The 14,378-nt window shown below is 38.0% G+C and overlaps 1 protein-coding gene across 1 annotated transcript in view; it reads right to left on the bottom strand.

Annotated features, from left to right (window-relative positions):
- The window catches only part of pdzd7a (PDZ domain containing 7a), a 20,745-nt gene extending 6,727 nt beyond the window's left edge, over positions 1 to 14,018 (bottom strand). Inside the window, exons 1-15 of the mRNA XM_046877343.1 lie at positions 13,760 to 14,018; positions 12,416 to 13,565; positions 12,141 to 12,278; positions 11,854 to 12,028; positions 10,954 to 11,130; positions 10,694 to 10,841; positions 8,104 to 8,164; positions 7,142 to 7,618; positions 4,961 to 5,152; positions 3,889 to 4,064; positions 3,437 to 3,528; positions 3,181 to 3,272; positions 2,912 to 2,983; positions 1,445 to 2,032; positions 603 to 703 (exon numbers count right to left, since the gene is read on the bottom strand). Of these exons, the coding sequence (XP_046733299.1) occupies positions 603 to 703; positions 1,445 to 2,032; positions 2,912 to 2,983; positions 3,181 to 3,272; positions 3,437 to 3,528; positions 3,889 to 4,064; positions 4,961 to 5,152; positions 7,142 to 7,618; positions 8,104 to 8,164; positions 10,694 to 10,841; positions 10,954 to 11,130; positions 11,854 to 12,028; positions 12,141 to 12,278; positions 12,416 to 12,599 (2,673 nt within the window). The 5' untranslated portion in view covers positions 12,600 to 13,565; positions 13,760 to 14,018. The remainder of the gene's footprint in view (positions 1 to 602; positions 704 to 1,444; positions 2,033 to 2,911; positions 2,984 to 3,180; positions 3,273 to 3,436; positions 3,529 to 3,888; positions 4,065 to 4,960; positions 5,153 to 7,141; positions 7,619 to 8,103; positions 8,165 to 10,693; positions 10,842 to 10,953; positions 11,131 to 11,853; positions 12,029 to 12,140; positions 12,279 to 12,415; positions 13,566 to 13,759) is intronic.
- Positions 14,019 to 14,378: the final 360 nt, after the last annotated feature.

Raw genomic sequence — 14,378 nt, forward strand, 5'->3', positions numbered from 1 at the left:
TATTTAAGAAATGATATTTAAAATAAAGTGCTTCTAATATTATAGCTATTATTATACTAATCGTTTATAGGAGTAGAACATCCATATTATTGGGAAATGTTTATTTGTGCATATGTTTCATGAAGGGTCTATATACCCCTGGAGAGCATGTGCATGAGCTAGTTTAGCATAGGAACATATATCTGATTCAGCGACACACATAAGCACAACACACTACATCTAAACAGAAAAACCTTTAACCTTCAGTCCATCAGAGAACACACCAACTGACACCTCTTTGCTGCCATGCTTTAGACAGTCAATTTAATTTTAAAAAATCAATAAGAGGATACTAAAACCCACGGTTGAGGACTGAACAGCAAGCTAAGCAGCTGTCAATCACATGGAACAGCTTCCACAATTCTACACATTACTAAAGAATACAACTATACTTCTATTTACAGGTTTTAGTGAAAGTCTTAAACTGGAAAACTGATACAATGCGTACAGAAGGAGCTGTATAGTGTAATGTGATGCAGTGTAGTGGCTGTAGATCATGTTGTATCTGCTATACTCATCGGAAGTAACTGAGAAGTGTGCAATAAAACAAGCAGACACGGTACCTTCAGCACGTCACTGGTGGAGGCAGCTCCTCCTGGAAATATCTTCTCAATCTTCACTGCTGGCTGAACCTTGGACTCAATGCCCCCAGAGATACTTATACCTGTCAGATAAGAAAAATCACTATATGATATACAAAATTACCTTTACTGCTACTCTAAATTATTTTAACATGCATTTCTTTGCAGCACCCTATATAGAGCTATCATGCCTATGTATAAAAGTGATTGCTTAAGTAAAAAAAAAAAAAAAAAGACTGTTATATCAGATTATCTTTTGCTTGTCTATTGGACGAGACAATACATGTATGCTTACTTTATTACCAAGACAGCACTTTGATTTAAACTTTCAAAATACTTGATAAACATCCCAAAGGTCTTTTCTTCTCTCACTGAACCAATGACTGTAAGTTAATAAAATAAAGGTAAAGTAGTAAATTATTATTTTACTTCTGGATGTGCAGGTTTTCCTTTAGTTAACTGGAACAAATTATATTTCATTAAATTCTTCTCATAATTAATCTGTCCCTTGGCTCTGAACCTTTTCTGATGTTACATAAAGAGAGCTTTAAATGGCTTTTAACTTCAGGCAAACCAAAAGTCCAACCTGGAACTGGAACCAGTATTTACACCTTGTTTTGCTCTGCCATCATTTTCCTGCTCTCGCAATAGCTTTTCAGTGTAAGGACTTAGTAACTCACTGACCCCTGCTGGTAAAATGGGGTAGGTACTCTTTTCTTGACAATCATATTGTCAACATCACATTCGCCTTGGATGGTGTGTTCTGGTTTCAACTCCCAAGAATGTTGCAACTCATTAAATCTTGATGACCAGAATGCACTTACCCAGAGACTGTTTGCACTTAGAGATGAAGACAGTGGTCAGCACATGTTCCTGCGCTGACAGGCTGTTTTGGTTGTTTTCAAAGGAAACTGAATGTCCGTTCGCTTGCTTCCTTTCCGACGGGTTGTGCAGCATGTCTGTTCCAAATACCTGTGTTAGTGGAGTTCTGCTCCTCCTGTGTGCACTCATCACTGTGTATTTAACCTCTTTTCCATTGCCAGATCTGGCCCTTGTAGATTTACCATGGCCATTCCTGTATGGTGATCTTCCCCGCTCTGGAGTGGCATTACCATGGCTTCCCTTTTGGGGCAAATGATGTTCTTGTCTTTTAGGGGAACGTCCACGCCACTCTGTGCTGTGAGGGGACTCATCAAGCAGCTGTTTGGGGTGAGGTGGGCTTAAGGAGCGCTGCCGAATAGAACCAGAAAGGTAACTGTCCACGGGTACATCCAATAGAGGGGTGAAGGCTCGGGGAGGTGGGAGCTTGCCAGTGGGGAGACCAGCCAGCCTGAGCCGCTCTAGCTCCTGCATCAGCTGTCGATCTTGCTCCAAATCGTGCACAGCCTGCAACTGGAAGCCTCCCCTGTAGTCTGAGGGAAGAGACAAAGAGCCACGCTGCATAACCAGTAGGATTACAAATATACTAGCACACATAAAGACACACAAAACTAACACACACACCAAGAAACACACTCACAAACAGTACTCAATTTGCTTATGGTAATGCTTATGCTTAATGTTTGATTTCTAGTGTAATTGCTAATATATATATATATATATATATATATATATATATATATATATATGTGTGTGTGTGTGTGTGTGTGTGTGTGTGTGTGTGTGTGTGTGTGTGTGTGTGTGTGTGTGTGTGAGAACACTTAATGGCCACTTTATTCAGATTTCATTGACCTCTGCTACTCTGCCAGAGAGTTTAAATTATTCTACTGTGGCCATGCACAATGGACAAAAAAGACTAGCATTGAGGTCCAGATTTTTGTGGGCAGTCGTCAAAAGGTTAAACAATGCAGGGCGCCTTACTTTTATTTCACTACTGATTCCTATTCAAGATTCAGAGGCCTGGCACTCAGGCATTGACCAACTGCTACCATGCACAACGTCAGAAGGCCTGGCACCTTACTCAGATCAGCAACCCACAGGTCAGAAAAGACACATGAGATTGCTGCTTATAACTATCCCTTTATTCAGTCTGAGGGTTTGTGACTTCAGATAAATGTCCTTTTTATATATAAATGCCATATTTTACAGCAGAATTGTCTCCACAGACCCTTTTATTTTCACAGACTGAGGAGCCTAAGTATAATAAAGCAGAATTGTGTGTGTGTGTGTATGCAGTGGTGTAAAAAAAAAAAAAGTGTGTACATGGAGGCTATTAATATCAGCCATAGGACATGTGCTTGGCTTTTATAAGGTAAATGGATACCTACAGCATCCAGCACTTAAAGCATTACCTGGGATGGGTGTTATTAGATGCCGGCGTGGAGTTCCACCATGTCGAGGAGAACGCAGAACCGGGGAACGCACTGAGGACATGAAACACACAATTTAACCACACTCTCCTCACAGTCCATAACCACATTTTGCTGTTTCTACTTTAGTAAAATGTTGTAGCATTTATTTATTCATATATTTATATCTTTAAATATGTGATTTCTTTTAACTGGTACACAATGTTTTTTTAGTCCATAATTATCTCTTGCAACTTATATTACTGTCTTACCAGAGCGACTCTTTAAAATGTCATAGGCCTCCAGTTCAAAAGGCATTACCATGCTGTCAAAACGACCCAGGTCTGTCAGTGGAATGATCATCCTAGACATGTGAAAATTTTACATATGAATAAAATTCACTGTGCTGTAAATATTTCACATCAACAGGATAATATGAGACTAGCAGGTGCCGAGGGCAGAAATTCCATTTAGAAATTGAAATGAGATCAGTAGATTTAAATTGGTAAGCCTCTGCTCCATCCTGACCTGATCTCCCTCAACAGCAGCAGCTTTTCAGGTCTGTCAAGGATAGCCAGCAGGGGGCGTACCAAGTCTTCCACCACCCGCTCTGCCAAAAACTACAGCAAACAGAGTAAGAAGTGCCTTTTTAAATATTTAATCACTCAGTTGATTATGGACAACTAAAAATAACTGCTTTAAAAGACACTTAGAGGTAAGTGTTTGATATGAATGCTCGTGCTTTGAATTAATATGGCTTCACTGTTATGTGTGGTGTTTATACATTATTTTTGTCAAAACATTGTGTCCTAATAATTTGTCTTTCTGTAAGCACAACAAGCAGACACATCAATTTCTAATACAGAGTGAAAAATATTTCACTGACAAATCTGTAAGCATGTGCATTTTACTTTTACACTTTTGTGTTTACGAGACATACTAGACATACTAGAAGCGTGAATACATAATCCCATGCTCACCCTATTGCAGTGTCTCATTACTGCAGCCACCTCATCCTCACTCAGCAGTTTGCATGCCATGCTCTCCACCATGGCCATGGTTTCAGGACTGGGCATGGCTTCGGGCTCCCACACGCCAGCACGCGTCTCACGCGGAGAGCTCAGGAGATTAAGGATGGACCGGCTGCGCCCTTTACCTTTATGTAAAAAGCAACAAAAATTCACAGTGTCTTTGAAAATCTTTGTTGAGCAATTATACACAAATGATTGTGAATGAAAATGCTCAGTGTATGAAACTGTACATACTGTAGTGAATAACAAAACCAAACCAATACTTATTCAATTAGGCAATATTAACACTATATTTATTATCAAATATACAGTACATAATACTTAGATATAATGCTCAATGTAATTTTAGTTACTGAATCAGTATACTCAAAACCTTAACCCTCCAATGTATATAAAGTAAACAATCTTTTAACTCCTCTGACACAGATTAAAAACAAACTATATAAACCCACATAGGTGTGTGGAAAATGTGTGTGGACTTGCAGACCTGTTCTGGAAGTTCAAGGGATTAAATATTCAAATACTCACAAAACCTTAGATTAAGCTAACAACAATCTTCCAAAAAAATTCAAAAACTACAGCAACCAAATACTGCCAAAAAAACTATTCACATTATACTGCTGTATCACTACATTTATGCTCATACATCCCAATCTGTCTTCAGAAATTGAAATACCAGACAAACACAAAGCAACACCTGAAAACTTAAAAGTAGCTAATTACCTATGTGCTGGTTTTGCTGCATTCTGGCTGGTCATGATAATAAGGGCACATGTGTAACACATCATCAGTTATAATGATCTGATGTACGTATATAGACTCAAGGCCACCTAATGCGAAATATTGTATAATTAACAGCAAAGCAGGTTTTACTGAACCAGCCTTCATATGCTTTCATGATAGTGTTTGCTGGTCTTTCAAGTGCAAATGTGTGTCTGTGTGTGGATTGTATGCGTAATGTGTATTCCTATTGCATTTGTGAACATGTATATATAACAGGACTCTTTGGAAAAATTGTTACCTGCTGGTGATTTGGAACGTGATCTATGTCGTTCTCCTGTCCCTGAAACTTTCCTGTCTCTAGAGGCAGACCTTTCTCTTCTTCGACCACTTTTGAACAGCAGACTGACAAAAGTTTTGGAGCGCTGCAGGGTGCTGCCAGAGGCGTCAGTCTTCACTGCTTGCTGCTGCTTCTTTTTCTTTTGCTTGTCCTCTTTTCAATATCAAACATAAACATATTTCTAATTAAGTTTTCTAATTGTGTATTCTAATTAAGTGTTAAAAACATCAAACAATATGAACAGTCTGAAAATGACATATTATAGAGAAGCATGGTAAATGTACTAATGAGGAAATTGGAGAACAATGCACACAGTCATAAAAGTGAGTTATGTAAAGTAAGAATTTCCATTTCTAATGTCTCCATTAGAGACTAGAATAATAATATGAAATGCCAAACTGGTTCCAATCATTCTGTCTTTCATTCAGCCCCAAATGGAAGGTCTGAGGTACAGTATCTTACAAAACTCCCATTTTAGCAGCACTTTTAGTATATATTTTCTAGGAACAATACTATAGAGATGAAACTTGGATAGACTTTAGAGAAGTCAATGTGCAGCTTTTATAGCTACCATGGGTAGACTGTGTAGATTTACTGTCCTCTGAAAAAACATATAGCCATTATTGTCAAAATAGCTGGCAACAAAATGAGTACATATAAAAGCTGTATGTCATGTAAACATGCAAAGCCACATGTCCTATTCATCATGTTCTTGTCTGCTTAACAGAACCATACACATTTGTGAATCTTGAATTAAAGCAGTTAAGATTTGGTGCTTTGTGTACAATTTTCTCATACTGACCACTGGATATTCAACATGGCACCTCTATGATTATTTGAGAATTAAAATTGTTGCTCTCCACAAAGATGGCCTAGACTATAAGGAGATTGGTAACACCCTGAAACTAAGTTACAGTACAGTGGCCAGGGTCATACAGAGGTTTTCCAAGAGGGGTTCCATTCAGAACAGACCTCACAAGGGTCGATCAAAGAAGTTAAGTCCTCGTGCTGTGCGTCAGGTGCAGAAGCTGGCTTTAAAAAACAGAGACATGAGTGCGGCAGCATTGCTTTAGAGGTTGCAGAAGTGGAAGGTCCGCTTGTCATTGTTTAGACCATATGCCTTACACTGCAACAAGTCGGTATGCATGGCTGTCGTCCCAGAAGAAAGCCTCTTAAATTACTGGAACTATGTCCTGTGGTCTGATGAGACTGAAATAAACTTCTTTGGCTTAAATGATATCCAGCAAGTGTGGCAACACCCTGGTGAGGAGTACCAAGAAAATTGTGTTTTGCCTACAGTCAAGCATGATGGTGGTAGCATCATGGTCTGGGGATGTATGAGTACTGGGGAGCTACGGTTCATTGAGGCAAACATGGATTTCTGAAGCAAGAACACAATGCCCTCCCTTTAGAAACTGGGTCAAACAACAGTTTTTCAAGATGACAACTGCCTTGATGAGGAAGCTGAAGGTGATAAAGTGGCCAGTATGTCTCCAGACCTGAACCCTATTGAGCATTAATGGGGCATCCTCATGCTTAAGGTGGAGAAGCGACATGTGTCTAACATCTAGCAGCTCCATGATGTTGTTATGGAAGAGTGGAAGAGGATCCAGCAACAACCTGTGCAGCGCTGTTGAATTCCATGCCCAGGAGGATTAAGGCAGTGATAGATAACAATGGTGTTCACACAGAATATTGATACTTTTGGCAGTTTTGACATGTTCACTTGTACTCACTTTTGTTGCCAGTTATTTAGACAATAATGGCTGTATGTTGAGTTATTTTCAGAGGACAGTAAAATCTGTACTGTTATACAAGCTGCACATTGACTACTCTAAAGTATATCCAATTTTCATTTCTATAGTATTGTTCCTTAAGAACATATAATAAACTATGAGGGGTTTACTCACTTTAGTGCGATATTGTATAATTTGTGATTGTATTATACAACTAAGTTTATTACTATTGCTTTCCGGTTCATAACATCAAAACATAATTATTATTAATATTTTGAAAATAGAGTAAAACAAAGTGCCTGGGTGGATGCCAAACCTGCAATGTAACATGTACAATATATGCAAAAAAAAACTACAGTGTTCAGGCAAAAGCAGGAAGGCATTCAGCACACAGGCCTTGCTGTACCTGAGACAGTGATATGACTCTGGGACCGGCGGATGGGTTTGCGAGGTTTACTGAGAGCCATTAGCACTGCTGTTTTTGGAGAGTCCAGAATTTCTTTGTCTGAAGCAGAAAATGTTCTTTTTTGTGCTTCACGGCTTTTATTAACACTTCCACTCCTAATTACCGTGTCCTTCAAATAAACAGTCTCACCAACCGTCCGGCTGGTATCCATGGAGATAACACTGGTGGGTTGGGGCGATGTGTCAGGATCCTGTGGGTCGGTTTGGATGGCTGTCTCAGTGCGATTAGAGCTTGGCCTTTGTGATGAGGCATCTTCAGTAGAGATGCACACATCCACCATCTCTAAACCAAATGGAGGGGGGAACATGACCTGTGAGAGGCCACTGAGAGAGCTGACTGGTGTCCCAGAGGACAGGGAGGAGGTGGACGAGTAGGAGTCTGAACCCTGAGAGAAGGCTGGCTGGCCACCATTAGCCACTGGGACAATAAAATCAAGAAAGAGAAAACTCCTGAATTTAGAGAAAGTTTATATTATCAAATATTCAAGAATGTATAAAAAAAAACAGAAAAGTGTTTTTTTAAGTATTTTTCAGAAGTCTAAAATTCACCTAAAGCTTAGTAATACTTATTGTAATAGACTATATTCATTTTTGTAGGCCAGCAGCTAAGAAAAATGAAAAATTGCTCCAGATATTGTCAGTCGTGACAGGTCATGATAAAAATTAATGAAAAAGTGTTGCCATTTTTTAAAATCCTATTTATGATTGATATTTGTTATAGGAAACCAAAAAGCCATTTTAAATGTTATTCAAATAAATGTTCAAGCTTACATCTGCTGCAGGTGTATATGATATTACAACAAAACTTATACAAGAATGCTCTTTTAAGCTTAGCTTTGACCTTATATTAATAGCTACATGTGTAATTATTTGTATAAATGTAGTGCAAAACAGTCAACATACATTTATTGAGCCAACTGTACTCTGCTATCATCTCCTTATATGCAGGATACCTCCCAGCCTCCTTTAAAGTAAAACAAAAATAATAATATTAAAAACATAAATATTAACACTTACAGGACCATGAATCTGAGCAGAAGAGATGTCACAATGTGCTATGCAATCTTTTATCCATATCATCATGGAAATTATATGGCATCAACACATGATGTGTTAATATATGTTCTAGTCGGTTTGGAGCTTCCTCCCTTCTTCTCCTCTTATGTCCCCTTGCCCATTTGGAGGTATTTAATAGAGGCTCGACAGGGTGTGTTTGGTTTAGATTTGCCAGAGAAAAGAGAAGTATAGCAGCTATGTGATGTGTCATTTTCAGAAAAGAAATACCTCTACGGTCAAAGGAAAAACAAAAACAAACACTTATCCAGGTATAAGATATAAAGAGTGATATCTGGAAGAACAAAATAAAAAAGGTTTAGGCTACATTCTCTGTTAATGAACATTTGTAATGCCAGTAGTAACTTTATTTTTAAACAATTTGGATAGAATTTCCAGGTTGGTATTCATCTTCTACATCGTAACTTTAATAACTTATGTAAAGTAAGTTTAGTCACATAATAAATTAATAGTTTATATGCAATAATTTGATAAGACACATACAAAAAAATGTATTTAGACAGGATTAGATTACCTGCTCAATAGTAATTTACCGCCAGTAGAATTATGGTTATTGTAAGGGAACTCCAATGATAGAAACTGGGCTAGTGGAAGAGTAGACATTTTCTAATACCATTAAGAAAAATTGTTGTTTTTGTCATTTGGGGGAGAGTGTGGGGTGTAGGATAGCTACTTTTTCACTGACCAGCTGCGTCACCACGAGTGTGCTGACATCAACAGAAGGAATAGCCACGAATAGAAACCTTAGCATGCATGTACTGTTAGCTTGATTTATCAAACTGCCGCAAGGTAAGCTAGGTTAAAAAAGGCCATAAAAAAGACATTTTCTGCTGATTACAATCTGATCCCTGTGGTCTGGTGAATAATGCACATACCCTGGCACTTTTTCACAGGCAGAACCTGAGACTCTCTTGAGTAAAGTGAGCAAGCAGAAATGTGAAGACTAAATGCCAGCTGTCTCCTTTATTATTCAGTCTCTTTGATGTGCTCAGTAAGAAACTGTGTTTAACTCATACCATAATAGTTAATGTGTCTCAGTATGAAATCCTTAGGTATGAGTCAGTGCCATTAGAAATACCAACAGGTGAACATAGAATGCACTCAGAATGTCTCATTATCGGCACCCTTCATTGATAAAGAGCATAAATTATCAGATAAAATATTACATGTAATAATTCAGACTATATAAAATTGTACAATTAAAGTTTAGAACTTTACATTTATCTCCAGTAACAATGATGGGTAGGAGCCTATGCTTGAAATGCTGTGTGTGAGGGGGCAACCCCTAGATGGCATGCCAGTCAATTGCAGGGTGCCATGCAAACACACATTCACAAGCGCGTGTTCCTATAAACAATTTAAGCACAAGACTGTCCACAAAATTCAACTAAACACCTACTAGAATGTATTTGGAATGTGAGAGGAAGCCAAAGTACCTTGTAAAAGTAGACAAGAATATGCCTAAATAAGTGTTTTAAATGTGTAAATGTGTAAAGTGTTTTTCTTATAAATATATTTAATACTCAAAAATACAGACTCAATATCTGTTGCTTTTTAAAGATTTGTACACAAATGCAGATACTGACAATAAAATATAATGTATATATGATTCATTATTATAATATATAGTTCTAATACATTATACCCTTAGCACGCACGCATCAGATTATAGATATAAACAATATATGATAATAACTTTAAGCACAAACAAGTCCATAACATAGGTTTTCATATGTCTGCAGCAGAAAAATGTGTGGTCTGAAACCTGAGAATATTCATAAGTTAAGATTGTGCTGCATGAAATCACTAACTATGAATCAGTACCTATACCAGCCTCTTTAGACATTACAGGAAGTGACACAGTGCTGTCATTCTCTCCTGGGCAGAAGCCACAAATTCCTATTTGTAATTGTGTCAATACTTTTAAAACTAATGTTTTGTAGGTAGATACAACTATAGAGTATCTCTGCATTTTAAGAGTCAAGATATAACTTATGTTTAAGGATTATCACACTGTGGCTATTGTTCTAAAACACAAAAGTTGGTCTGTCCAGCATTTTGATGAGAATGTATTTAGAGAAGCACTTGCCATTCAGTAAAAACATGCAGAGTTCTAACTGCTCTCTATTAATCATTTAGCCTTTTTATTATTTGTAATCTGTCTCTGTCATCTATTGGACTGCATGATTGAGTTTCCAACAGAGAAGTGATTTTAAACACAAGGTTCTTTGATGTATTCCATTAATAATGCCAGTATCCAGTGACTGTAAAATATTCATAAAGCACATAATGTATTGCCCATGTCCTACATTACATTAAATCCACACAAAGCCAGTGTAGTCTCATTAATGAAAAAAGGTTTAATTGATTTATAATTTTGCCAATTAACATATGTTAAGCCAAGAAAGAAAGCTCTTACCTTAATGGTGAGCATGACATGGGTATGGCTCTTTAGGACTTCCACAGCATTGCTGTGTGTAATATCTTCAAAATTCACTCCATTTGCTGCTAAAATCTGGTCTCCCATTTTAATCCCATTCTGCTCTGCCAAGCCACCAGGGTCCAGCCTCATCAACAAAACAAGAACCTTTACAATTAGGACTTTAATGGCTAAAACTAGTTCTACAATATATGAAAGTCATAAATATAAACTACAGAGATGCAGCCGCTTCTTCATACTTTGAAACATAGATGCCAAGGCCAAACTCTTTGCCACCGCGGATGTTAAAGCCCAGGCAGTAATCATCTGAGGTGGTGTAGAGGTGCACTATCCGGCGCAAAGCTCCATCTGAGCTGACCTCGGAGGGGGTGTGACCACTCTCTTCCACCACCATCCTTCGGTGGATTAGATCCACCCTACACAGAATTACATTTTTATAAAATACATTCTTAAACTTTATCATTACAATTTTTTTTTTTTGCATTTGCAAAGCATAGTAAAACCTCTTTACAAATTAACATAGACAGGAAATAAAATCTCAATCCAAGTTACATAGAACATTTAGACATTAAAAACATGCTTGCTTACATGTAGAAAATCATTCAACCATAATCATGGACATGTGCTATTACAATGATAATATCACTTAATGAAAATGTAAAGTAAAATTAGTCGGTCACTACATTGCTAGGCATGAAAGACAGAGGAGGGTGACAGAGCATATGCAGTTTTCACTGTCCTGTTTTATGTGAATAATTTTGTTGCCTGAGTTAGTAATTCAACAGGAATCTGCAGATAGTCTGAAAATAACATTTTATATAAGCGAATATATCCACTGAGCGCATGACACATTTAGTCTTCCTGACACAGACTTTACTCATTTGTATTTGCATTATAGTATATATGCTTGGTCAAGCTCTCTGACTCTGTATCATAAGACATTGTAACATTATCAGGAAGTCTTGAATTAAGTATTACTTCTGGTAATGGCATACTATAATAAACATTTCATTTTAAACAGAAGCTGGCATAAAGCAGCTTGATTTGGACTATAGAATTAATTAATAATCTATGGCAATCTTCAGTTACATCAATAATTTGACTATAACTACACTGCAAGGTAAAAATTTCTCGCTTACCATGTGGTCTTCTCTTTGGAGTAGCGGATTCCCGGCACCTTCCCTACACGTCTAACTACCATGCGTAGGCGGTTATTCCCCGTTAAAACCTTTACAGCACTGCTCATGGTAATGCTTTCCAAGCTAATCCCATTTACCTCCACTAGCTTGTCTCCAACAGATAACCCTGCAAATTCTGCAGTGCACATACAAAACATTTCAGGTAAACATGGTTAAATATGTCATTAATAGCATGTCATATAACACAAAAAAATTGATAATGTTGAATACAGCAAATATATCTATACCTGCAGAGCTATTATCCTCAACTTTGCTAACAAAGATGCCAAGGCCATGCTCTGAACCACCACGTACACTGAAGCCCAGCCTTCCATCCTCACTCTTGTCCACAGTAATTGTGTGGATGTCTTCACTATCATCTCCACCTGCAACCAAACAGCACAACATACCAAGAAGTAAAAATATGTACACATACTTACTTACACATTTAATATGCTTCCAATTTTACAGCAGGAATTTTTCAATTTCACTTAGTATCATGTTGATAATACATGTAACTCACCATCCACAGGTGAATTGATGAGGATGACTCTACCCATTGGGGAGGAAGATCTAATTCCCCTCTGCCGCTGTTGCTTCTTGTGCAGATACCGTGGCAATGTGGAGGTTCCTGGGCCTCCTGGGTAGATGTTAGGATTGGCCCCATTTGTCATCTCTCTGTTGGACTCAGCAAAGGAATAAGCCATGGTAAGATCGAGACCCCTCCTCGAACCCTCATTCAGGGATTGTGGTTCAACAAGGAAAAGGTCCAAATAAAATGGTTGATTGCTATGTAAGTGTCAGTGTCAGGCATGGGAAGAAGCCAAAATATGGACTGTGCAAATCTGTTGCAATGGCACAAAAGAACAGGACCATAATGGGTCCCTCACAATTTGCCAACAATGTTTTTCTGCACAGTTCCAGCATTTGTCCAAGGGGGCAAGCAATAAAAATCATTAAATCACAGTAAACTTTCTGGGTAAAATAAAAACAAGTATGCCCTTAAAAAATGTTTTGAGGACATCAGGACACTCTCTGTAAGTGTTCCAACTGGTCTTTTTGTCCAGAGTAAGAGCCTCCACTGGCTGAACAAGGACTGGGGAAACCCTTTACAGTTCATATGCATGACAAAAGTCAGTTATTCACTTCTCCCTGACCTTCACCTTCTCATAAACAAAGATGATGAAGGATGGTGATCCGCACGGAGCAGCTTGCAACATAGCTAATTTCCCAAGGGACGTAAGGTGATATGAGCAGGTAATACATTCCAGAAAGGGAATGGTTACACAACCTACACTCTCTCTAATTTAAGTAAGATGTTCCACATCTTCTCAAGCATATCTTCTTAGACTTTGGGCATATTAAGTGTCTTTCAAAGTTAAGTTTTACAGTAATGTGTTGGGCTGTGAAAGTGTAAGCAGCATCCATCCTCTGAGGTGTTTATATCCAGCACCACGGACAGCGCTCGAACAACAGGCTGCTGTAAAGCAGGAGACGCTCTGACGCCATCTTACAACCAAAGCAATTCGGACACTTTGACTGAAAAACAAAAAAAAAAAAAAAAACACAACCGCAACCGCAACCGCAACACTTAGAAATCCCGTGTGGTGCTGAGAGGGTCTGGCCTAAAATGATTTCTAATGTTCATCTTAAGTCAAAGGAGTTCGCAGCTTCTGCAAACAAAATAAAACAAGTTATAACGTTATAATTCAACACAGTTTGAGTCTCAGGCTCACTGAATCCAAGATTTCACACAAACACACAAACGGTTATATACATAAAGGACAACTTTCATATTGAAAAAGGACCAATATAAATATATAGTCTATATTATAAAGACAAGCGGAATAAACATAGTCAACTTTACCTGTTTCCATGCTGGGCTGTATGAGCTCACCTGAGGAGGAGTGAGATTAGTGGAGATCCAGCCCGCCTCTCAGCCACGCTGATTGGATTACCTCAACCAGTTTATAGTCGCCATTGTAAACCTATAAGATCTAGAGAATGACATTTGTTTCTACAGCCAGTAAATCATTAATCAACAATGCATACCTTTTTGTAAATTAATAATATATGTCTAATACTTTATACATATCATGTGCTATACATAGACATGCACACCTGGCTGATTTTTATTTAATGTTTGCCCCTAAGAATTTTGCACCTGAACAATCTTTAGATGGAAATACCCTTTCCTATGTTACACTGCCACCTACCGACTTTATTTTATCAATACAAGCGTGACACCTAAATATATCAAAAACAGTCTAGGTGTTGAAAAATAAAACATGATTTTGTAATTATCACTAGGTCAACCATGCATCTAAATCAGAAATAAGCTCTCATTTATTTATTTATTTATTTATGTATTTATTTGTTGTTTGTTTGTTTTGACCTGAACGCGCCACAAGGTTGTTCTCCTGCATTTTGGCAGTTTCCACACTGATTTGCCGGTGTGAAGTGAAATACCCGCCCCTCACGGGCTC

Source organism: Silurus meridionalis, chromosome 2, assembly GCF_014805685.1.
Source record: "Silurus meridionalis isolate SWU-2019-XX chromosome 2, ASM1480568v1, whole genome shotgun sequence".
Taxonomy (NCBI): domain Eukaryota; kingdom Metazoa; phylum Chordata; class Actinopteri; order Siluriformes; family Siluridae; genus Silurus; species Silurus meridionalis.